The sequence below is a fragment of the Cetorhinus maximus genome, chromosome 14 (assembly GCF_964194155.1).
Source record: "Cetorhinus maximus chromosome 14, sCetMax3.hap1.1, whole genome shotgun sequence".
Lineage (NCBI taxonomy): Eukaryota > Metazoa > Chordata > Chondrichthyes > Lamniformes > Cetorhinidae > Cetorhinus > Cetorhinus maximus.
Window position 1 is genome coordinate 38,198,862 of NC_135892.1, and position 25,175 is coordinate 38,224,036.

Genomic DNA, 25,175 nt, shown 5'->3' on the forward strand with positions numbered 1-25,175 from the left:
GCCTTCACGAAAAAGAGCAAAAGCTTCATGTTCGTTCCTTTCTTTATGCTGTAGGTCCAGTTGCAGATGACGTTCTCCTAACAGGTGCAGATGACGTTCTCCTAACAGGTGCAGATGACGTTCTCCTAACAGGTGCAGGAGTCCACTGTGGACTTTGAGACGACCCTTAAAGCCTTCAACACTTACTTCAGCCCAAAGCAAAAATTATTAATTGAACTAGCAGCTGCAATGACCTGGGGAATCAATTGAATTATTCATGATCCGCCGATGTCACCCAGCTAGTTCTTGCAGATACTGGGCACCGAAGGACGAGCTAATCCATGATCACATAGTCATGGGTCTCCAGGATGAAAAACTCTCCGGGCAGGATTTTCCAGCCCCTCCAGCTGCCGGAATCATCCTGTCCTGCCGATAGTCTATGAACTTTTGGCTGGGCCACCGAATCTCCTGCGGTGGGTCCACCACAACAGGGCTAAAACATCCCAGCCTCCAACTTTCTACAGACCAAAAATCACCTTCCTTTAGATCAAGCCGCCCAATGTGCAAGGCAGGCCAAGCTTGGAGAATTTAATTGGGCTATAATTCAAAGCGACTCCGAGGCTTCACATGACTCCGTTGATTGGGTAGGCCCAAGAGCAGCAGCCCCACCCATTAAAAAAATGTGCCAAACTAGGCAAAAGCGTGGGAAACTCAATGCCGGCAGCCATTTTGAGATGCTTGCGTTTTAGGGGGAAACCCATCATGGATGCCAGGACTGCCCAGCAGGGGGCACGGAATGCTTCCAGTGTGGTAAAACTGGACATCTGAAGCATTTTTGAAAACCCAACAGTTTTAATTGCAGTAGAAAACAAGAAAGTATGAAATACACTCTATTCAAGAAATGGAACGTCAAGAAAAAGACAAAATTACAGAGTTCCAAGGGGAAGTCCAGACTTTTGGCCAGTTACAGTCCAATTTCAAGGCTTCGATAAAAATTTTAAATTGATACTTGAGCTGCTGTAAATTACCTCGAGCATTCCGCTTTAGCCAATGATCCTTCATCGTCATCAAATTATAAGGTCCAGTTGGCATAGACTGTCCAATTAAAGGCAAGATATTGCTTCTTTTCACTACAAAGGGTGGGAGATTGTTGATTCTCTATGTTCTTCACAATTAACATATATGCTTGTGGAGTAATGATGTTGGCATACTTTTAGGAATTCTAGAAAAACCAGATGATGCTCCCACTTTGAACAAGTCACTTGTCTTTCATGCTACAAACTTCAGCCTTTTATTTGGAAGCAGTGGATCTTGCCTGAGTCCATGTCAGAGTCCATAGAGGATCACACTGCTAAAGAGCTGGTACCTTCCAGGCATGAAAGTCAATTGACACCTATTCTTCAGTCCCAACTGAAGGTCGTCTTATCTCCAGAGCTGGAGTTTGACACAGAAGCTATGGCAGAATCTTTAGCACTTCTGAAGCTGCAGAACCCTATATGGAAGTCTTGTCCCTGAGTCAATTGCCTACAGGAAATTTGTCTCATTACAAAAGATGAGGCTGTCTTGCTTCCATATCCTCAGCAATTCTTCCCATTGCCCATAGTAGAACAACCTTACCTCTCTTACTACTACCTACAGAAAGTAGACAGTCCTCCTGAAATGTAATTGGAAAATCATCTCTTTTCCTGACAGTCTTGCAGGAATTTGGTCGATTATTCCATCATTGCCTAAGTTCATTGAAATCTTTGATCTTCAGTGCCTTCTCAGTCTTCAATGCAATGGTCAGTGATGCAGCTGTGACAGCCTTCCCTGGAGTTGAAGATCAATCACCTTCTGAAGATCCTTCCCTGTGTGCTTCGAGGGAGCAACAAGTTCTTCAAATTGTCCTGAGTTCTAGTCCTAGAGAGTCCAGTGGGTGATGTTCTTCAGTCTTCTCTCTTGGATCAGTCTTTCATTGAAAAGTCTTCCCAGAACGGATCTGGGCCAGATAAGTTGGAATCAAAGGTTGGCAGGAAAAATAGTAGCTGAATAATGGGTTACCTTTCAAGAAGAGAGAGTTTGGGCACAGTCGAGGCATATTCCCACGAAGGAGAAAGGTAAGGCAAAACAAATCCAGAGCCCCTGTATGATGAATCAGATAAAGATTAAGATGAAGAGGAAAAAGTGTGCTTATGATAGATGTCAGGTGGATAATACAATCGAGAATCAGGCTGAATATGGAAGGTTGAGACAGGAAGTGAAAAGCAAATAAGAGAAGCAAAGAGAGAATACTAGCAGATAACATAAAAGGGAACTCAAAAGCCTTCTATAGGTATACTAAAAGGGTGGTAAAAGGAGGAGTGGGACTGATTATGGACCCAAAAGTAGATTTATGCATCGAAGCAGAGGGCATGGCTGAGGTATTAGATGAATATTTTGCTTCTATCTTTACCAAGGAAAAGGAATCATGGTGAAAGAGGAGGTAGTTCAGATACTTGAACTGTTTAAAATTGATAAGGGGGAGTTATTGGACAGGTGGCCTGTACTTAAAGTTGATAAGACATCAGGACTAGATGAGATGCATCCAAGTATACTAAGGGAAGCGAGAGTTGAAATTGTGGAGGCACTGGCCATAATATTTCAATCTTCTCTAGACTCGGGGGTGGCGCCAGAGGACTGGAGAATTGCAATATGTTCAAAAGAGGATAAAAAGATAAGCCAGCAACTGCAGGTGTGTCAGTTTAACCTTGGTGGTGGGGAAACATCTAGAAATTATAACTTGGGACAAAATTATAGTCTCTTGGGCAAATGTGGATAAATAAAGGAAGCCAGCATGGATTTATTGAGGGCAAATTGTGTTTAACTAACTTGCGTGAGTTTTTTGATGAGGCAACAAGAGGGTTGATGAGGATAATGATGTTGATGTGGTGTACATGGACTTCCAACAAAAAGCATTTGATATAGTGCCACACAACAGACTCATGAGCAAAGTTATAGCTTGTGGAATAAGAAGGACAGTAGCAGTATGGATACAAAACTGGCTAAGTCACAGGAAACAAAGTAGTAGTGGTTGTTGTTTTTTGGACTGGAGGAAGGTTTGTAGTGGAGTTCCTCGGGTTGATGTTGGGACCCTTGCTCTTTCTGTTATATATTAAAGACCTGGACCTTGGAGTCCAGGGCACAATTTCAAAATTTTTGGATGATACAGAACTTGGAAGTATTGTGAACTGTGAGGAGGATAATGTAGAACTTTATAAAAACACAAAAATGTTGCTGGGGTCAAGTGGCAAATGACATTTAACACAGAGAAGCATGAATTGATTGATTTTGGTGGAAAAATGTAAGAGACAATATAAAATAAAGGGTATAATTCTAAAGGGCGTACAGGAGCAAAGGGACCTGGGTATATATACGGGTATATATATATATATATATATATATATATATATACACACACATAATTGAAGGTGGCAGGACAGGTTGAGAGTGCATAATAAAGCCAACGGGAACCTGGGCTCTATCAATAGGGGCATAGAGTACAAAAGCAAAGAAATTATGTTAAACCTGTATAAAACACTGGTTGGACCTCAACTGGAATATTGTGCCCAGTTCTGGGCACCACACTTCAGGAAGGATGTGAAGGCATTTAGAGATGTCACAGAAAAGATTCACAATAATGATTCCATGTATGAGGAACTTCAGTTATGCAGATAGATTGGAGAAGTTGGGACTGTTTTCCTTGGAGAAGAGAAGGTTGAGAGGCGATTAGCTAGAGGCATTCAAAATCATGAAGGGTTTGGATGGATAAGGAGAAACTGATCCCCTTGCTGGAAGGATCGAGAACCGGAGGACACAAATTTAAGGTAATTGGTAAAAGAAGCAATGGCAATATGAAAAGCTTTTTTTATGCAGGAGGTGGTTAGGATCTGAAATGCAGTGCCTGAAAATGTGAAGGTGGAGGCAAGTTCAATCGAGGTATTTTGGCAGAAGAAATAGGAACAGACTATTTACTTGATGGCACAGGTCTAAAGATTGTGAAGGAATACAGGGTGTGGAGGGCTCATGTGCATTGATTTTTGATGGGGGCAGGACATTTGAGTGAGTAATTAGCAAACCATCTCAGATCTTGGGCTACATAAATAGAGGTATTGAGTATAAATGCAGGAAGGTTATGCTGAACCTTTATAAAGTTCTACTTAGGCAACATCCAGTTCTGGTCACCACACGTTAGGAAGGATGTGGGGTTCCTTTAGAAGACCCAAAGGAACTTTACCACACTGGTTCCAGGAAAGATGGAATTTAGCTACAAGGTTAGGCTGAAGAATCTGGGATTGTTCTCTTTGGGGCAAAGGGTTTAGATTTGATGGACATGCGCAAGTCATTAATTGGATGCAAGCAATGAAATCTGCTTTCATGTCCCGCCGTTGCCTGCCTGAACGACCACGAGACCCAATTTAATTTGTGCCCTACCTTTGGGATTTCCTGTCTTCTGGCCAAATTCATCACTATCACTCTAGCTGATCTAAGATTAAAACACTATTTAAATTTTAAAGTCAGTGAGGAAAACAATTCAATCTGTCACAGGAGGGAAGTTTAAAGGCATAGGCTTTAAATGTTAATATAGAAACTTGAATCAAAAAGACTATTACATTTTTATTTTGGTATGCTCATATTCATATCTTTGCATTTTTCTATGTTTGCCTGCTCATTTCAACAGAGGGTGGGTTTTATGCCACCCAATCTGTCTGTGATATGGTATCTTGTCATCTCAAAAACTTAACAATCATAAAAGCTTTTAGCCCAACATCATATGCTTCATATACTCAAATATCAAGTAATTCATGTAAAGGACAAATTCCCCTGAAGTTCCACCAACATACGAACATATGAATTAGGAGCAGGATTAGGCCACTCAGCCTTCGAGCCTGCTTCACCATTCAATAAGATCATGGCTGATCTGATTGTAACCTAAATCCCACATTCCTTCCTACCCCTGACATCCTTTCACCCCCTTGTTAATCAAGAATATACAAACATCTGAATTGGGAGCAGGAACACCCCAAAATGTTGAAAAGTTGATTCCGACCAAATTCCGCCCTTTAGAGTTATCCACAAATGCATCTTTGTGTTTTTTCCTCATTATAGCAACAGAATTGTAAGGGCCACTGCTTTGTTCCTGCAGCTCTGTGATATTTATGTGGCATCTCTTTCTCCTAGCTGTTGCTTTAAAATCACCTCTTCTAGCACCTTTGCTAGTTGCTGTTTCTAATTTTAAATTGGCAGCAGTAGCTTTCACGAGGAAATGTTGCCATTTCAGTGTTGCAGTGTTGGAAGAGCATGACAGAACAGGTAATGGGAATGTACTGCTGTGGTGCTTTTTTGGGGGCTTACTGTTGTCTGGGAAATTGCTGTACCAAGGAGGAAACCAAGAGAGACCGTGAGAGATAAAGACAAAAAATGCTGGAAAAACTCAGCAGGTCTGGCAGCTTCTGTGGAGAGAGAAACAGAGTTAACGTTTTGAGTCTGTAATGCTCTTCTGAAATTTCAGATTTCCAGCATCTGCAGTGCAGTGCATCGTAGAGAACATATGAGCTTTGTGTTGGAGTAGCTCCCCCCTCATCCCCATTACTCCCGTCACGAAATAGAGAGATAAATTTCTACTATCAAATGCAAGTGTAATTAATAGTTATTTTTGAAAAAGGAGATCTATTTTCTATAGCATTGTGTCATTTTGCTGCGTGATGCTGCCTCTACTGTATTTGTACTGCTTTCTTTAAGCTGAAATGACTCTCTCTTTTAACTGGCACTAATACCAGGTTCCTAGCCACTGTGACAAGATCGTAATGAATGGAGGTCTGCAGTTGCTTCAGAAAATATACCAACTACGTCATGATTCTCAGAAAATTCAAAGAAATATCATACGGACAATTGGAAATCTAGCTTTACATGAACATCTTCACTCTGCCATTGCTCAGTCAGGTGCAGTAAAAGCATCATGTGTCAAATCTTCCAATTATTATGAAAATAATGGAAGATTAATCCAGTGCTTTATACAATTTACGTAATCATGAGAAAGATGTATATTTTATTTTATTATAGCTGTTTATATTCAATTTTCTCTAATGGTTATTAGCATATTCAAGCTATTGTTTATCCACTGACTTCAAAATATTGTGAAGGCATCACTGTTGTTGAATATGTTATTCTTACTGAAGAAGTGACAGGTTGTGGAATGTGTAATCTAAGGTACAGGATTCTTTAATTATAGGATGGATTGGTATACTAGCTGAAGTGATGAAATCACCACACGTTATTCAGGCTTCACATGCGGCAAGAGCCTTGGCTAACCTTGATAGGGAAACCGTGGAGGAGAAGTATGAGGACGGAATATATATTCTTCATCCTCAGTTTAGGACCAGGTAAATGGATATTGAAATGCTGTTTGTTCTTTGAAAATAATTAACCTTTGGCATGTTCACAACGGGAAAGGTATTTAAGAAGCTGACCTTTCAAGAACATGATGCTTGCCATTCTGCCTTCAGCGTGTAACTGATTGCTTTGTAAGTTAACCTATTCGGCTCAATATTCTGACACACTCCCTTCGAGTGCAGCTCACCTCTCAGTGCATGGGATCAGTGAATTAATTTTAACCCTTTTGGTATTACAATAGGGAAAATGACCCTTGGTTCCTTTGTTTCCTTGTTTATTTGTGTTATCCCTTGGTAATATCATCGCTGCATCTGTCTCAACATATGAACAGAAGAATGTAAGAAATAGGAACAGGAGTAGGCCATTCAGCCTCTTGAGCCTGCTCTGCCATTAAATAAGATGGTGGCTGATCTGATTGCGGCCTTAACTCCATTTTTCTGCCTGCACTCCCATTACCCTTGATTTCCTTGTCAATAAAAAACCGGTCTAACTCAGCCTTGAATATATTCAATGACCTAACTTTAATGCTCATTGGGGAAGAGAATTCTACAGACAAACTGTCTGAGAAGAAATTCCTCCCCTTTTCATCTTAAATGGGAGACCCCTTATTTAAATTCTTCTAGATTCTTGCACGAGGGAACACATCCTCTCAGCATCTACCCTGTTAAGGCCCCTCAGAATCTTTTATGTTTCAATAAGATCACCTCTCATTCTTCTAAACTCTAATAAGAATATAGGCCCAATCTGCTCAGCCTTTCTTCCTAGGACTAAACCCTTCATCCCATGAATCAGCTGAGGGAGCCTTCACTGAACTGCTTCCAATGCAAGTATGCCCGTCCTTAACTAAGGTGACCAAAACTGTACACAGTACTCTAGGTGTGGTCTCACCAATGTCCTGTACAGTTGTCGCAAGACTTCCCTATTTTTATACTCCATCCCCCTTGCAATAAAGATCAACATTCTGTTTGCCTTCCTAATTATTTGCTGTACCTGAATGCTGACTTTTTGTGAATTTGTACAAGGCCACCTAGGCCCTCTGTACTGCAGCATTCTGCAATCTCTCTCCATTTAAATAATATACTTTTCTATTCTTCCTGCTAAAGTGGACAACCTCACATTTTCCCACATTCTACTCCATCCCAAATTTTGGTTCAATCATTTAATCTATCTATACCCTTTTGCAAGCTCTTTGTATCTTCCTCACAATTTGCTTTCCTACTTTCTTCGTATCATTGGCAAATTTGACTATAATACAGTACTTCATCCAAGTCATTAATATGGTTCAGAAATATTTGAGGGCCTAGCTCTGACCCCTGAGGCACTCCAGTAACGTTTGTCATGCTGAAAATGACCCATTTCCCCTGACTCTCTGTTGCCTGTTAGATAGCCAGTCCTCTATCCATGCTAATATGTATCACCCCAGCACAATAAGCTCTTATCTTGCGTAGTAGCCTTTTATACGGCAACTTATCAAATGCTTCTTGGAAATTCATCTCCTGCTTCTACTTTATCCACCCTGCTTGTTACATCCTCAAAGAGTTCTAATAAGTTTATCAAACATGATTTCCCTTACACAAAACCCTTGACTCTACCTGATTGTATTATAATTTTCTAAATATCCTCTTTAATAATGGATTCTAGCATTCTTCCAATGACAGATGTTAGGCTAATTGGCCTATAGCTTAGTATTAGTGTTAGTATTCAAATTGCTTTTTCTCTAGTGAATTTTAAAAATTCCTCTCTTCCTTTTGCCTCTTGATTTTCTAATACACTTGTGTTGCTTTTTGTGTCTTCTACGGTGAAGGTGATTACAAAATACAGTTTAAAATCTCTGCTATTTCTCATTTCCGATTATTAATTCCCCAGTCTCTCCCTATTAAGCAACCAATGCTCACTTTACCTACTCTTTTTCTTTTTATACACATTAGAAACTTTTTCTGTTTTTATATTTCTTACTAGTTTTTTCTCATACTCCAATTTGTCCCTCTTTATTGTTCTTTAAGTCATCTTTTACTGGTTTCTAAAACTTTCCCAATCTTCACAGCATTGTACGCCTTTCCTTTCAATTTGGTACCACCCTTAACTTCCTTCAGTAGCTACAGATGATGCGTCCTTTTTCCTGAATGGAATATATCTCGTTGAGAATTATGATCACACTTGCCTAGAGGACCTTTTGCCATGAAGTTTTTAATTATTCCTTCCCCATTACACATTGTCAGGTTTAAAGTAGCCTGAATCACAGAATTACAGTGCAGAAGAGGCCCTTCGGCCCATCGAGTCTTCACCGACACATGAGAAACACCTGACCTACCTACCTAATCCCGTTTACCAGCACTTGGCCCATAGCTTTGAATGTTATGATGTGCCAAGTGCTCATCCAGGTACTTTTTAAAGGATGTGAGGCAACCCGCCTCCACCACCCTCCCAGGCAGTGCATTCATCTGGTCCCTGGTAGGTTCCAGAATGTATTGTCCTAAGAAACTGTCTGGAATACACTCTATGAACTCCTCCTCCAGTTACTTTTGTCAATTTAAATTGTGCAATTGAGGTGAAGATTAAAGTCACCCACATATATTGTACCTTTCTAGCAAGCCTCTAGCAAGACAGCAGCGTGGGGGAGCTCCTGGCTAGCATTGTGATCCAGGGCAAACACGTCTACAGAAATTGTTTGCAGCTCGAGGAACTTTGGCCCAGAGTCATTGAGCTGGAGGCTGAGCTGCAGACTCTGCGACATATCAGGAAGGGTAAAGTTACCTGGATGCTTTATACCAGGAGGTAGTCACAGCACTTGGGATAGGGTCTTCTGATTTGGTCAGTGGCCAGGGATAGGAGGGTGTAACTGCGATTGAGGCAGATAAGGGGACCCAGAGTGTGGGAGTGTGAGCTTCTGCAATTGTCTAACAGGTTTGAGGTTCTCTCAGCTTGTTTGGAGGAGAGAGGGGGCTGCAGGGTGGATGAGCAAACTGACCATGGCACCATGGGACAGGAAGCCACCCAAGTGGGGATAGCAAAAAGGAATGTAGTGGTAGTAGGGGACAGTAGACACACTTCCTTGTAGCAAGGAGCGAGAGTACCGGCGGCTTTGTTGCCTGCCTGGTGCCAGAGTTTTGGACGTCTGCTCAGGGCTGGAGAGGAACTTGCAGTGGCAGGGGGAGGATCCAGATGTCGTACTCCATGTAGGCACCAATGACATAGGCAGGATGAGGAAGGCGGCTCTGCACAGTCAGTATGACGAGCTAGGCACCAAAATAAGAAGCAGAACCTCAAAGGTAATAATTTCTGGATAATTACCTGAGCCACGTGCAAGTTGGCATAGGACAAATAAGATTAAGAAATGAATGTGTGGTCAAAGACTGGTGTGGGAGACACTGGCACCAGTATTCAGGAAAGTGAGATCTGTACCATTGGGCCGGTTTACACCTGAACCGTGCTGGAGCTGGTGTCCTCGCAAGCTGCCTAACTAGGGAAGTAGAGAGGGTTTTAAACTGAATAGTGGTGGCTAGGGATCAGATTTGGGAAGATGTGGTAAACCAAAGAGTAGAGACGAGGCAAGAGGGACAGATATTAATATGGGAAATGATAGACTGTGACAGAAAGGGACAGAGAGTACAATTCCAAGAGTAAATCAGCAGATGAGGCTAGACACCACAAAAACACAAGGCTCTGTATCTAAACGCACGTAGCATTCAAAACAAAACAGATAAACTGATAGCGCAAATAGAAATAAATAAGTACGATCTGATAGCGATTACAGAGACATGGCTACAGGATGACATAGATTGGGACTTGAATATTGATGGGTACGTGACATTTAGGAAGGACAGAAAGTTAGGAAAAGGTGGAGGGTTGGCTCTGTTAATTAATGATGGTATCAGCGCATTAGAGAGGGATGACCCAAGTTCAAGAAACCTGGATTCTTCTAAGTGGTTTGGTTTGAGATGAGGTTTGATAAAGGCAAGAAGTCACTTGTAGGAGTGGGCCTCCTAATTGTAACTACACAGTAGGACAGAGTATAAAAGAAGAGATGATGGGAGTTTGCCAGAAAGGTACAGCAATAGTCATGGGGATTTTAATCTACATAAAGACTAGAAAAATCAGATGAGGAAAAGTAGCCTAAATGAGGAGTTCATAGAATGTTTTCGGGATGGTTTCTTGGAACAGCACGCTCTGGAGCCAACCGGAGAGCAGGCTATACTTGACCTGGTATTGAGCAACGAGATAGGATTAATTGATAATCTCCTAGTGAAGGCACCCCTAGATAGCAGCGATCATAATATGATTGAATTTTACATTAATTTTGAAGGAAAAAAGAGTGCATCCAAGACTAGTAGTTTAAACTTAAATAAGGGCAATTATGAGGGCATGAAAGCAGAGCTAGCTAAAGTGAACTGGCAAATGAGGTGAAGGGGTAGGTCGGTAGAGGTTCAGTGGTGGACATTTAAATGGATATTTCAGAATACCCAGAATATATACGTTCCAATGAGAAAGAAAAATCCCACCACCTGTGATTAACTAAAAAAGCTAAAGACAGTATCAAACTTAAAGAAAAAGCATATAATTGCGCAAAGGCAGGTAGCAGATCAGAAGATTGAGCATTGGTCCTATGGAGAGTGGATCTGGGTAACTGATAATGGAAAGTAGGGAGATGGCGGATGGATTAAACAACTATTTTGCTTCGGTCTTCACTATAGAGGACACAAGTAACATCTGGAAATAGCTATAAATCAGGAAATGGAAAGGAGGGAGGAACTTGGGGAAAATTACAATCACAAGGGAAGCGGTATTGAGCAAATTGTTGGGGCTGTGAGCTGACAAATCCCCTAGGTCCGGATGGACTTCACCCTAAGGTTTTGAAAGAAATGGCTAGTGAGATAGTTGATGCACTGGTTTTAATTTTCCAAGGTTCCCTAGATTAAGAGAAGATTCCATTAGATTGGAAAATTGCAAATATGACTCCTTTATTCAAAAAGGGAGGGAGACAGAAAGCAGGAACCTATAGGCCAGTTAGCCTAACATCTGTCAAAGGGAAAATGTTAGAAGCTATTATTAAAGATGTTATAGCAGGGCACTTAGAAAAATCAAGGCAATGAGGCAGAGTCAACATGGTTTTGTAAAAGGGAAATCATGTTTAGCCAATTTATTGGAGTTCTTTGAAGGAGTCACATGTGCTGTGGATAAAGGGGAACCAGTGGATGTACTGTACTTAGATTTCCAGAAGGCATGTGATAAAGTGCCACATCAAAGGTTATTGCAGAAAATAAAAGCTCATGGTGTGGGCTGTAACATATTGGCATGGATAGCTAACAGGAAACAGAGTTGGCGTAAAGGGGTCTTTTTCTGGTTGGCAGGATGTGATGAGTGGTGTGCCACAGGGATCAGTGCTGGGGCCTCGACTTTTTACAATTTATACAAATGACTTGGATGAAGGAACCAAAGGAATGGTGGCTAAATTTGCTGATGACACAAAGATAGGTAGGAAAGTAAATTGTGAAGAGGATGTAAGGAGGCTACAAAGTGACATAGATGGGTTAAGTGAGTGGGCAAAGATCTGGCAAATGGACTATAACGTGGGCAAATGTGAAGCCATTCATTTTGGCAGGAAGAATAAAAAAGCTTATTACCTAAATGGTGAGAGATTACAGAGTTCTGAGATTCAGAGGGATCTGGGTGTCCTAGTGCAGGAATTACAAAATGTTAGTGTGTAAGTAATTACACAGGTAATTAGGAAAGCTAATAAAATGTTATCATTTATTATGAGGGGAATTGATTACAAAAGTAGGGAGGTTCAGTTGTACAGGGCATTGGTGAGACCACATCTGGAGAATTGTGTATAGTCCTGGTCTCCTTATTTAAAGAAAGATGTGAATGCGTTCAGAGAAGGTTTACTGGACTAATACCAGGAGTGGGTGGGTTGTCTTATGAGGAAAGGCTGGACAGGTAAGGCTTGTATCCACTGGAATTTAGAAGAGTAAGAAAGGACTTAATTGAAACCTTTAAGATTCTGAGGGGTCATGACAGGCGGATGTGGAGAGAATGTTTCCACTTGTTTTTTTTTATTCATTCATGGAATGTGAGTTTCACTGGCTGGGCCAGCATTTATTGCCCACCCCTAGTTGCCCTTGAGAAGGTGGTGATGAGCTGCCTTCTTGAACCGCCACAGTCCATTTGGTGTAGGTACACCTACAGTGCTGTTAGGAAGGGAGTTCCAGGATTTTGACCCAGCGACAGTGAAGGAACGGCAATATATTTCCAAGTCAGGATGGTGAGTGACTTGGAGGGGAACTTCCAAGTGGTGGTCTTTCCATGTACCTGCTGCCCTTGTCCTTCTAGATGGTAGTGGTCATGAGTTTGGAAGGTGCCATCTAAGGAGCCTTGGTGAATCCCTGCAGTGCATCATGTAGGTGGTACACACTGCTGCTACAGTGCGTCAGTTGTGAAGGGAATGAATTTTTGTGGATGTGGTGCCAATCAAGCGGACTGCTTTGTCCTGGACGATGTCCAGCTTCTTCAGTGTTTTGGGAGCTACACTCATCCAGGCAAGCGGGGAATATTCCATCACACTCCTGGCTTGTGCCTTGTAGATGGTGGACAGGCTTTGGGGAGTCAGGAGGCGAGTTACTCATCACATGATTCCTAGCCTCTGACCTGCTCTTGTAGCCACAGCATTTATATGGCTAGTCCAGTTCAGTTTCTGGTCAATGGTAACCCCCAGGATTTTGATAGTGATGGTAAAGCCATTGAACATCAAGGGGCATTGGATTCTCTCTTGTTGGAGATGGTCATTGCCTGACACTTGTGTGGCGTGAATTTTACTTGCCACTTGCCAGCCCAAGCCTAGATATTGTCCACGTCTTGCTGCATTTGGACATGGGCTGGTTCAGTACCTGAGGAGTTGTGAATGGTGCTGAACATTGTGCAATCATCAGCGAACATCCCCACTTCTGACCTTATGATGGAAGGAAGGTCATTGATGAAGCAGCTGAAGATGTTTGGGCTTAGGACACTACCCTGAGGGACAATTGCAGTGATGTCCTACAGCTGAGATGACTGACCTCCAACAACCACAACCATCTTCCTTCGTGCTAGGTATGACTCCAGCCAGAGGAGAGTTTTTCACCTGATTCCCATTGACTCCAAGATAACGGCAAAATACCGCTGATGCTGGAAATCTGAAACAAAAACAAAAATACTGGAAAAACTCAGCAGGTCTGACAGCATCTGTGGAGAGAAAGACAGAGTTAACGTTTCGAGTCCGTATGACTCTGAAGAAGAGTCACACAGACTCGAAATGTTAACTCTGTCTTTCTCTCTACAGATGCTGTCAGACCTGCTGAGTTTTTCCAGCATTTTTTGTTTTTGTTCCCATTGACTCCAATTTTGCTAGGGCTCCTTGATGCCACACTCGGTCAAATGCTGCCATGATGTCAAGGGCAGTTGCTCTCACCTCACCTCGGGAGTTCAGCTCTTTTGTCCAGGTTTGAACCAAGGCTGTAATGAGACCAGGAGCTGAGTGGACTTGGCGGAAACCAAACTGGGCATCAGTGAGAAGGTTATTGCTAAGCAAGTGCCGCTTGATATCACTGTTGATGACCCCTTCCACTACTTTATTGATTATCAAGAGTAGACTGATGGGGCAGTAATTGGTCAGGTTAGATTTGTCCTGCTTTTTGTACAGGACATATCTGGGCAATTTTCCACATAGCCGGGTAGATGCCAGTGTTGTAGCTGTACTGGAATAGCTTGGCTAGGGACATGGCAAGTTCTGGAGCACAAGTCTTCAGTATTATTGCCGGAATATTGTCAGGGCCCATAGCCTATGCAGTATCCAGTGCCTTCAGCCATTTCTTGATATTACATGGCGTGAATCGAATTGGCTGAAGACTGGCATCTGTGATGCTGGGGACCTCCAGAGGAGGACGAGATGGATCATCCACTCGGCACTTCTGGCTGAAGATTGTTGCGAATGCTTCAGCCTCATCTTTTGCACTGCTGTGCTGAGCTCCTCCATCATTGCGGATGGGGATATTTGTGGAGCCGCCTCCTTCAGTGAGTTGTTTAATTGTCCACCACCATTCAAGACTGGATGTGGCAGGACTGCAGAGCTTAGATCTGATCAGTTGGTTGTGGGATCACTTAGTTCTCTCTATCATTTGCTGCTTGTGCTGTTTGGCACACAAGTTGTCCTGTGTTATAGCTTTACCAGGTTGACACCACATTTTTAGGTATGCTTGGTGCTGCTCCTGGCATGCCCTCCTGCACTCTTCATTGAACTAGGGTTGATCCCCTGGCTTGATGGTAGAGTGGGGGATATGCCGGGCCACGAGGTTACGGATTGTGTTTGAGTATAATTCTGCTGCTGCTGATGGCCCACATCGCCTCATGAATGCCCAATCTTGAGTTGCTAGATCTGTTTGAAATCTATCCCATTTAGCACAGTGGTAGTACCACACAATACGATGTAGGTTATCCTCAATGTGAAGGCGTGACTTCGTCTCCATAATGACTGTGCGGTGGTCACTCCTACCGATACTGTCATGGACATGCTGTTTAAAAATATGGGGTTGCTCATTTAAGACAAAGATGAGGAGAATTTTTTTCTCTGAGGGTTGAGAGTCTTTGGAACTCTCTTCCTCACATGGCTGTGAAAACAGAGTCTTTGAATATTTTTAAGGCAGAGCTAGATAGATTCTTCATTAACAAGGGGGTGACAGGTTATCGGGGGTAGGCAGGAATGTGGGTTGAGGTTACATTCAGATCAGCCATGGTATTATTGAATGGCGGAGCAGGCTCGAGGGGCCGAGTGGCCTACTCCTGCTCCTAATTCATATGTTTGTATTCTTTCTTGATGCATACTCTGTCCTGTGTAGCTACTGTTATAGGCCTTGTAAACTACTCCCACCAGTCACCAGAGATAATTCCACCTCCTTTTCTTTTCTTCCTGTCCTGAAATGTCAAATACCCTTGAACACTCAGTTTGCTGCCTTGGTCACCTTGCCACCTCTATAATGGCTATCAAATCATACTCATTTATTTCAATTTGTGCTATCAATTCACCCATCTTGTCATGAATGCTGCAAGCATTCAGATAAAGAGCTTTTAATTCTGTCTTTTTACCATGTTTAGAGAGTCATAGAGGTCTACAGCATGGAAAAAGGCCCTTCGGCCCATTGAGTCTGCGCCAGTCAAACAAGTACCTAACTATTCTAATCCCATTTTCCAGCACTAGACCCATAGCCTTGTATGCCATGGCATCGCAAGTGCACATCCAAATACTTCTTGAATGTTATGAGGGTTTCTGCCTCTACCACCCTTTCAGGCAGTGAGTTCCAGATTCCCACCACCCTCTGGGTGAAAAAATTTTTCCTCACATCCCCTCTAAACCTCCTGCCCCTTACCTTAAATCTATGTCCCCTGGTTATTGATCCCTCCACCAAGGGGAAAAGTTCCTTCCTGTCTACCCTATCTATGCTCCTCATAATTTTATACACCTCAATCATGTGCCCCCCTCAATCTCCTCTGCTCCAGGGAAAATAACCCCAGTCTATCCAATCTCTCCTCATAACTAAAACTCTCCAGCCCAAACCTACTGTTTGCCTACTGTGATCTTATTTGCTGGTGCACTCTTATGTTTGTATGCTTTGTTCCTTCCTCTCACATCCGGTTATCATTAACCTGCACTATTACCTTGTCCTTTCTCTTTAACTTTCCTAATCTCCTCTTATGTGAATCCTTCCCCCCACCATTTAGTTTACAACCCTCTCTATAGCCTTATTTATGCAATTCACCAGGGCGCTGACCCCAGCATGATTCAGGCGAAGGCCCTCCCAATGGCACACCTCCCTCTTTCCCCAGTACTGGTGCCAGTGCACCAAGAATTGAAATCCATTTCTCCCACAATCTTTAAGCCATACATTCAACTCTAATCTTATTCACCTTCAGCAACTACCTTTGTGATATCAAATGTTCAACATTTGGTCATCGGCATAATTTCCTCGTGCTTAACATTGGGAAGACTGAAGCTACCACCTTCAGCCCCCACACCACATTCTGCTCCCGTGCCATTGATTCCATCCCATTCCTAAGCCACTGTCTCAGGCCGGGTCCAGCCATTCACATCATTGGGCCCCATTTGACCCGGAGCTGAGTTCCACATCCAACCTACCACAAGGACTGCTTGCTTCCACGGCTGCCTCTGCCCCCAATTCAGACCTTTGCAGGTGAAATCCTTTGACACGTTTTAGTCACTTGCAGGCTAAAATACCCTAATATTTCCCTTGCCAGCATTCTATCCTTTACCTGTTTGGCAAGTTTTTCTGCCTACACTAAGATCTGTTGAAAATTACCCATTTTCTTGTACCTATATTGACTTCCCACTCCCCAACACCTTTGGCAGAATTTTAACAATGCACGGTAATGGTACGGTATTGGTAGTTGTCATTGTGGAGACGTAGTCCTGCCTTCACGTTGAGGATAACCTACACCGTGTTGTGTGGCACTATCACTGTACTAAATGGGATAGATTTCAAACAGATCTAGCAACTCAAGACTGGGCATCCATGAGGTGTTGTGGCCATCAGCAGCAGCAGAATTTTACTCGAGCACAATCTGTAACCTCATGGCCTGGCATAATCCCCATTCATGAAGGGGCTGAAGCCACGCAGAATTCCTCCCACCATTCAGTTTGAGTGACTGTTTCTTGTCCATGAACTTCTTGAGCCCGGATGGATGAGCTTTGCTCATGTTTCTCGGCGGGGTTGCTTTTTATTTCTCTCTGGAACTTTCTCTCGCCCGCTCGCTCTCTCTCAGCTCCTGCCACTGCCCAGGTCGTGCTCCCAATGACATCATCAATGTAGCAGTAATTACATTGCATAGCAATTACATTGTTAAAGACAATTGCTAGTTAAAACAGAAGATGGGTATTTGTTCTCTCAACAAAACAGTATAAATCGATACAGCTGGAACACTCTGGTATGTGAGATACTAGGAAGCCCATTATACTTAAGAGCTGCCTTATGAATAAACCAACTTGTGGAAAAAGACTGGCTTTGGACTTGTTCGTCCATGACAAGCGCTTATTGTGAGTAACATGGTAGCAGAGGGTGAACTTTAAGCTTTCGTGATTGTTGGATATGAAGTCTTTTGTCGCAGTTCTCTGAGGGAAAAGAAGATTACTGCTGCTTACAACTTAAGTTACAGAATGGCAGCAGAACGGTGCAATATCGCAAGCTTTGACTATCCACCAATTTTTTCTGAGTCTGAAGCATATCAGCAATGGAAGGCTGAAGTTGAGATGTGGACCCGGGTTACTTCCATACCCCAAAAGAAGCAAGGTATGGTTTTGGCGTTATCTTTGCCAGCAAAAAGTAAGATTAGGAGTAAAGTATTTTCAGAATGGAACGTGGATGATTTGGATCATGAAGGATTGGACCTTCTGTTATAGTTTTTGGATAAGTTTTACAATAAGGATGATTTATTGGAAGCTTACCGAAGCATGGTCAACCTTTGATAGATTTAAGAAAACAAATGATCAGTCCATGGAGGAATATATTATGGTTTTTTATAAATGGTATAAAAGATTGAAGAGATTTGAACTTGAAATCCCGATGAGTTTCCCACAGCGAAAGAATTGTGTTTTTGAATTGACCCACGAGATGGATTCTTCTGAAACTGAAAGTGATGATGGTGACTGCCATGAGGGAATTGTGTTGGTCATTGAAAGTTTAAATCCAGTGATGAGTATCTTGATGGTCGATTCCTTCAACTGTGCAATTCTGGACAGTGGTTGCACTTCACGGTGTGTGGGATGGATTGGCTTAACAGCTCGATGAGGCAGACCAGCGGAACATCAAGGAGTATGAAAGCTGTACCTGCTTCAGGTTTGGAGATGATAACACATTAGCATCCTCCAAAAGGGTAGTCCTCCCTTGTAAGATAGCAGGGATCAGTCTGTTCATCAGTACTGATGTGGCTTCAAGCGAGATGCCACTATTGTGAAGTTGATTTACAATGAAAAAGGCTCAGATGACGCTAGACATGAGGAATGATAGAGAAGTTGTATTCTGAAAAAATGTGGATCTACATTTTACTCGGTCAGGCCATTACTGCCTACCACTAAGGAAGGTAGATATTTCTCATCAAGAAGTTCATGAAATTTTGTTAACTTCTGGGGACAAGAATTTGGTGGACAAAAAGATCATTTGGAAGTTAAGTAGACAGTTTGCACATCCGGCGCCACAGAAACTGAAAACTCTACTGAGAGCTGCTGGAGTGGTTGACAAAGGATACGATGACTTTATTGAGCAAATCACAGCTCAGTGAAATTTGTATTAAACATCGCAAGATACCGCTGCATCCTTTTATGAGCTTGCCACGAGCCAGGGAATTTAACAATGCAGTGGCAGTGAACTTAAAAGTTTGGGACAAGATTAGGGGTATTTTTTTACTGTCCTTCATGGATATGGCAACCAGATTCAGCCTATCCGCAATAATACATAGTAAGGACAAACGGACCATTGTCGATAAGGTCATGGAGAAATGGGTGGGAACAGGATTGGGAACACCAACGAAATTCCTGACAGATAATGGTGGGGAATTCACCAATGAGGAATTTTGAGGCGTGTGTAAATTTGAACATCATAGTTATGCACACTGCAGCTGAGAGCCCGTTTAGTGATGGTCTTTGTGAGAGAAACCATGAGGTGATACATGACATGGTACATAAAATATTGGCTGATCAACCAGATTGCAAATGGCACTGGCATGGACAGTGTATGCAAAGAACACTTTGCAAATGGTTGGGGGATAAAGTCTGTATCAGTTGGTGCACAGAAGAAATCCGAAGTTGCCTTCGGTGTTGTTAGATGCTCCTCCTCCTCTAGAAGGGACTGGCATTAGCTCCACTTTTTCTGCTCATCTGAATGCTTTGCATGCGGACAGAAAAGCTTTCATTAAAGCTGAGGTGTCGAAGAAAATTTGGCAAGCCCTATGGCACTGCATAAGACCATCAGGAGAACAGTTTAGACAAGGAAGCCTGGTATATTACAAAAGGGAAGGCCGGGAAGAGTAGAAAGGACCTGGCAAAATGATAAGAGAGTGATGGAAAAGCAGAAATTGTGCAACACGACAATCAAACTGTTAGGATACATTCTTCGAGGTTAATTGGCATTGCCTATACCTTTACGGGTTCTGAACAGGACATAGAAAGCGAAGAGGAACCGTGCACTTCACATACACACAACAGGAGCAGACTATGGCAGATAGAGCGTCGACTGACAATGAGCAAAGTACACTAAGGTACAGGATAAGGCTATTTGCCCAAAAGGAACCCAAGAATGGAACAAAGGTAACATACATACCAGAAGGGACCAGTGTGTGGAGGGATGCCACCGTCATAGGGAGAGCAGGAAAGGCCACTGGTAAATACAAACATTGGCTCAATGTGCAGGATGAAGGACAGGAGACAAGAACTATGGATTGGCAAACCGAGGTAAAGATGCGGAAGCTCAAAAAGCGCAGTATGAGCTCTGACAATTGACCAGAAAGTGGTTGTGACCGCAGAAAAAATCACGGACTTGCGAACAGGATTCTGCTGGCATGGGAGAAAGATCAGTAGTAGTCCAGAAAGAGAGAGGAATGTGAGTAGAGGTCATAGCTTGGCAAGAACGAGGACTATAGGACAAGCTAGGAATGTTAGTAGAAGTAGAAGTCCTTATGACCAAGTGGGAGGCGATGGCGTAGTGGTATTGTCACTGGACTACTAATCCAGAGACCCAGGGTAATGCTCCGGATTCGAATCCCACCACGGCAGATGGTGGAATTTGAATTCAATAAAAATCTGGAAATAAAACCATTGTCGATTGTTGGGGAGATTTAGAGAAGGAAATCTGTCGTCCTTACCAGGTCTGGCCTACATGTGACTCCAGACCCACGGCAATGCCCTCTGAAATGGCCTAGCAAGCCACTACAAAGACACAAAAAAGGAATGAAACCAGACGGACCGCCCGGCATTGACCTAGGCACCGGAAGCCACAACGGTAATCGCAGCCCTGTTGACCCTGCAAAGTCCTCCTTACCAACATCTGGGGGCTCGTGCCAAAATTGATAGAGCAACAGCCTGACATCCTCACAGAATTATACCTTACAGATCATGTCCCAGATTCCACCATCACCATCCCTGGGTATGTCCCACCGGCAGGACAGACTCAACAGAGATGGTGGCACAATAGACCAGAAGTCTCATGGCTTCAGGTCAAACATGGGCAATGAAACCTCCTGCTGATTACCACATTCCTCCCTCCCTCAGCTGATGAATCAGTGCTCCTCCATGTTGAACGTCACTTGGAGGAAGCACTGAGGGTGCAAGGATGCAGAATGTTTTCTCGGTGGGGGACTTCAATGTCCGAGTCCTAAATGACATAGCTGCCAGGCAGGTGGTGAGAGAACCAACAAGAGGGAGAAACATACTTGCCCTTATCCTCACCAACCCGCCTGCTGCAGCAAAACCTAAATGACATAGCTGCTAGTCTGGGTCTGCAGCAGGTGGTGAGGGAACCATCAAGAAGGAAAAACATACTTGACCTCATCCTCACCAACCTGCCTGCCGCCGATGCATCTGTCCATGACAGTATTGGTAGGAGTGACCACCGCACAGTCATTGTGGAGACGAAGTCCCGCCCTCACATTGAGGATACCCTTCATCGTGTTGTGTGGCACTACCACCGTGCTAAATGGAATAGATTTCGAACAGATCTAGCAACTCAACACTGGGCATCTTTGAGGTGCTGTGGGCCATCAGCAGCAGCAGAATTGTACTCGAACACAATCTGTAACCTCAAGGCCCAGCATATCCCTCACCCTACCATTACCATCAAACCAGCGGATCAACCCTGGTTCAATGAAGAGTGCAGGAGGGCATGCCAGGAGCAGCACCAGGCATACCTAAAAATGAGGTGTCAACCTGGTGAAGCTATAAAACAGGACTACTTGCTTGCCAAACAGCATAAGCAACAAGTGATAGACAGAGCTAAGCGATCTCACAACCAACGGATCAGATCTAAGCTCTGCAGTCCTGCCACACCCAGTCGTGAACGGTGGTGGACAATTAAACAAGTCACTGGAAGAGGAGGCTCCACAAATATCCCCATCCTCAATGATGGAGGAGCTCAGCACAGCAGTGCAAAAGATAAGGCTGAAGCATTCAAAACAGTCTTCAGACAGAAGTGAAGAGTGGATGATTCATCTCGTCCTCCTCCGGAGGTCCCCAGCATCACAGATGCCAGTCGTCAGTCAATTCGATTCACTTCACATGACACCAAGAAACGGCTGAAGGCACTGGATAGTGCAAAGGCCCTGATAACATTCCAGCAATAGTACTGAAGACTTGTGTTCCAGAACTTGCTGTGCCCCTAGCCAAGCTGTTCCAGTACAGCTACAACACTGACATCTACCCAGCTATGTGGAAAATTGCCCAGGTATGTCCTGTACACAAAAGGCAGGACAAATCCAACCCAGCCAATTACTGCCCCATCAGTCTACTCTCCATCATCAGTAAAGTAATGGAAGGGGTCATCAACAGTGCGATCAAGTGGCACTTGCTTAGCAATAACCTGCTCTGATGCCCAGTTTGGGTTCTGCTAGGGCCACTCAGCTCCTGACCTCGTTGCAGCCTTTGTTCAAACATGGACAAAAGAGCAGAACTCCCGAGGTGAGGTGAGAGTGACTGCCCTTGACATCAAGCAAGTGTGGCATCAAGGAGCCCAAGCAAAGTCAGTGGGAATCGGGGAAAACTCTCCACTGGTTGGAGTCAACCCTAATACAAAGGAAGATGGTTGTGGTTGTTGGAGGTCAGTCATCTCGGCTCTAGGACATCACTACAGAAGTTCCCCAGGGTAGTGTCCTAGGCCCAACCATCTTCAGCTGCTTCATCAATGACCTTCCTTCCATCATAAGGTCAGAAGTGGGCATGTTGACTGATGATTGCACAATGTTCAGCACCATTTGCGACTCCTGAGATAGTGAAGCAGTCCATGTCCAAATGCAGCAAGACCCGGACAATATCCAGGCTTGTGCTGACAAGTGGCAAGTAACATTTGCGCCACACAAGTGTTAGGCAATGACCATCCCCAACAAGAATCCAATTATCGGCCCTTGATGTTCAATGCCACTATCAACATCCTGGGGGTTTCCATTGACCAGAAACTGAACTGGACTAGCCATATAAATACTGTGGCTATAAGAGCAGGTCAGAGGCTAGGAATCGTGCGACAAGTCACTCGCCTCCTGACTCTCCAAAGCCTGTCCAGCATCTATAAGGCACAAGTCAGGAGTGTGATGGAATACTCCCCACTTGCCTGGATGAGTGCAGCTCCTACAACACTGAAGAAGCTGGACACCATCCAGGACAAAGCAGTCCGCTTGATTGGCACCACATCCACAAACTTTCATTCATTCCCTCCACCTCCGACGCACAGTAGCAACAGTGTGTACCATCTACAAGATGCACTGCAGGAATTCAACAAGGCTCCTTATACGGCACCTTCCAAACCCACGACCACTACCATTTAGAAGGACAAAGGCAGCAGATCGATGGGAACAACACCACCACCTGGAAGTTCCCCTCCAAGTCACTCACCCTCCTGACTTGGAAATATATTGCCATTCCTTCATTGTCACTGGGTCAAAATCCTGGAACTCCCTTCCTAACAGCACTGTGGGTGTACCTACACCACATGGACTGCAGCAGTTCAAGAAGGCAGCTCACCACCACCTTCTGAAGGGCAACTAGGGATGGGCAATAAATGCTGGCCCGGCCAGCGAAGCCCACATCCCTTGAAGGAATAAAAAAAATTGCTAATAAATTGGAAAATAAGCTGATAAAGGAAGCCAAACAGAAAGAGTTGGAAGGAATTTGGAGTATATACTGAAATACCTGACAGGGGACAGCCAGCCCTATCTCACAGGTGGTTCTGTACAGAAAAGGTACTTTAAAGACTCGGGCTACTAATCTCGCTTTAGCCTTGTCTGGAAGAAGGACTGGGATCAGGATGTCAGGGTGACTCGCCTACCGCAGGGAAAGTGAGTTTGAAGATTTTTTTTAGCTATTTTAGCATCATATTCCTAGAATTGCAAATCTGTTGCTATAAAGGCTGCGTTTTTGCAGGGGGAGAAGTTTCAAAGAGAAGTTTTTTTTGAAACCGCCTAAAGAAGCTTGCAATGTAGACGGAAAACTGTCGAATTTTTTCCGTGAAGCCTGTCCTGTTGAAAACAGATTGCATTCAGTTAAAGGCAGATCCTACGATGTCTTACTGGTACCACAAAGAGAAACTAGCAGGAATATATATCATTCATGTTCATGATTTCCTGTGGGGAGGTTCTGTAGAATTTGTGCAATGGGTAATTAAGAAGATAAAGAAGGAATTCCAGGTTGGCAGTCAGGCGTCAGGGGCCTTTAAATACTTAGGTTTAAACATTAAGCAGAACAAGTCAGGAGTGACATTGAATCAATAATCTTATCTAGAAAATGTTAATTGTATCCCTCACAGAAAGAGGATCCTGCTTCTAAGGAAGAAACAGAACAATTGAGAAGATTGATTGGGCAGTTGAACTGGTTGTGCACTCAGACCATCCTGATGTTAGTTATGATGTGTTGGAGCTGAGTACTATGACGAAACATGCTACAGTTGGGGAAGTTCTGACAGCAAATAAAACATTAAAGAAATTAAATTCAGCAAGATGCACACTCAAGCTTCCAGCCTTGGGTGGATATGAGATTGATCATTTTTAGCAATGCTTCACATACTAATCTTTGAAAGGGGTATTCGAGCACAGCAGAGTTTATCGTATACTTGGTAGGAAAGAATGATAAATGTTGTCTGCTGGCTTGGGAGGCCAAGAAAATAAAAAGGGTGATGAAAAGCACCTTAGCTGCTGAAACACTGGCATTAGTGGGGATTATATTAGATAGATATGGGGGTTTACTTATCCAATATACTGCCAGAAATAGTATATAAAGGGGTAATGTGAGAAGTGTTTTCCCATAGAATGTTACGTTGATATCTGGTCTCTTTGGGATAATGGTCATTTGACGAAAAGTGCCACTGAATAAAGGCTAAGAATAGATCTAGCCAGCAGAAAAGAAATGTTAGAGAGAATAGAAATCTCTAAGATATGATGAGTTGACACAAGTCACCAACTATCAGACTGTTTCACGAAAAGAAATGCCTGCTTCAAGAAATTACTGAATGTGTTGGAAGAGGGGCACCTTCTGTTATAATGACAACATTAAAAAACCTATATATATTCTTTTTTGCTTTATAGTTGTTTGTATATATATATTTGGTAAAGGAAATGTGGGAAATGTGAAAATACGTGACACTATTTCTTTCTGTTGGTTTCGAAAAGAATGTTCTTTAGTTTTTCAAAAGCTTTAATTTAAAAAGAAGAGGGAATCTGTCAATGTATCAGTATTTACATTGAATAGCAGTTAAATTGTTAAAAGACAATTGCTAGTTAAAACAGGTGATAGATATTGGTTCTCCCATCAAAACAGTATAAAAAGATATAGCTAGAACACCTTGGCATGGGAGATACTTGGAAGTCTGTTACGCTGAAGAGCTGCCTTATGAATAAACCAACTTGTGGAAAAAGACTAGCTTTGGACATCTTCCAAGACAAGCATTTATTGTAAATAACATGTGTGGCCTAGAAAGCTCCCTGGCAACAGCCTGTGAGATTCATTAATAGAAAAGGATTTCACACTCTGAGCGTTCAGCTAATTTGTGATCACAAAA

The 25,175-nt window shown here is 43.1% G+C and overlaps 1 protein-coding gene across 6 annotated transcripts in view; it reads left to right on the forward strand.

Moving 5' to 3' along the window:
• Positions 1 to 25,175, forward strand: part of serac1 (serine active site containing 1) — a 198,111-nt gene that overhangs the window by 107,957 nt on the left and 64,979 nt on the right. For all 6 annotated transcript variants that reach the window (XR_013578666.1, XM_078556815.1, XM_078556817.1 and 3 more), the window contains 2 exons: positions 5,775 to 5,937; positions 6,227 to 6,377. Coding sequence is in view for 5 of the 6 variants with exons in the window: in XM_078556815.1 (XP_078412941.1) it covers positions 5,775 to 5,937; positions 6,227 to 6,377 (314 nt within the window). In the remaining variant the exon portion in view is untranslated. The remainder of the gene's footprint in view (positions 1 to 5,774; positions 5,938 to 6,226; positions 6,378 to 25,175) is intronic.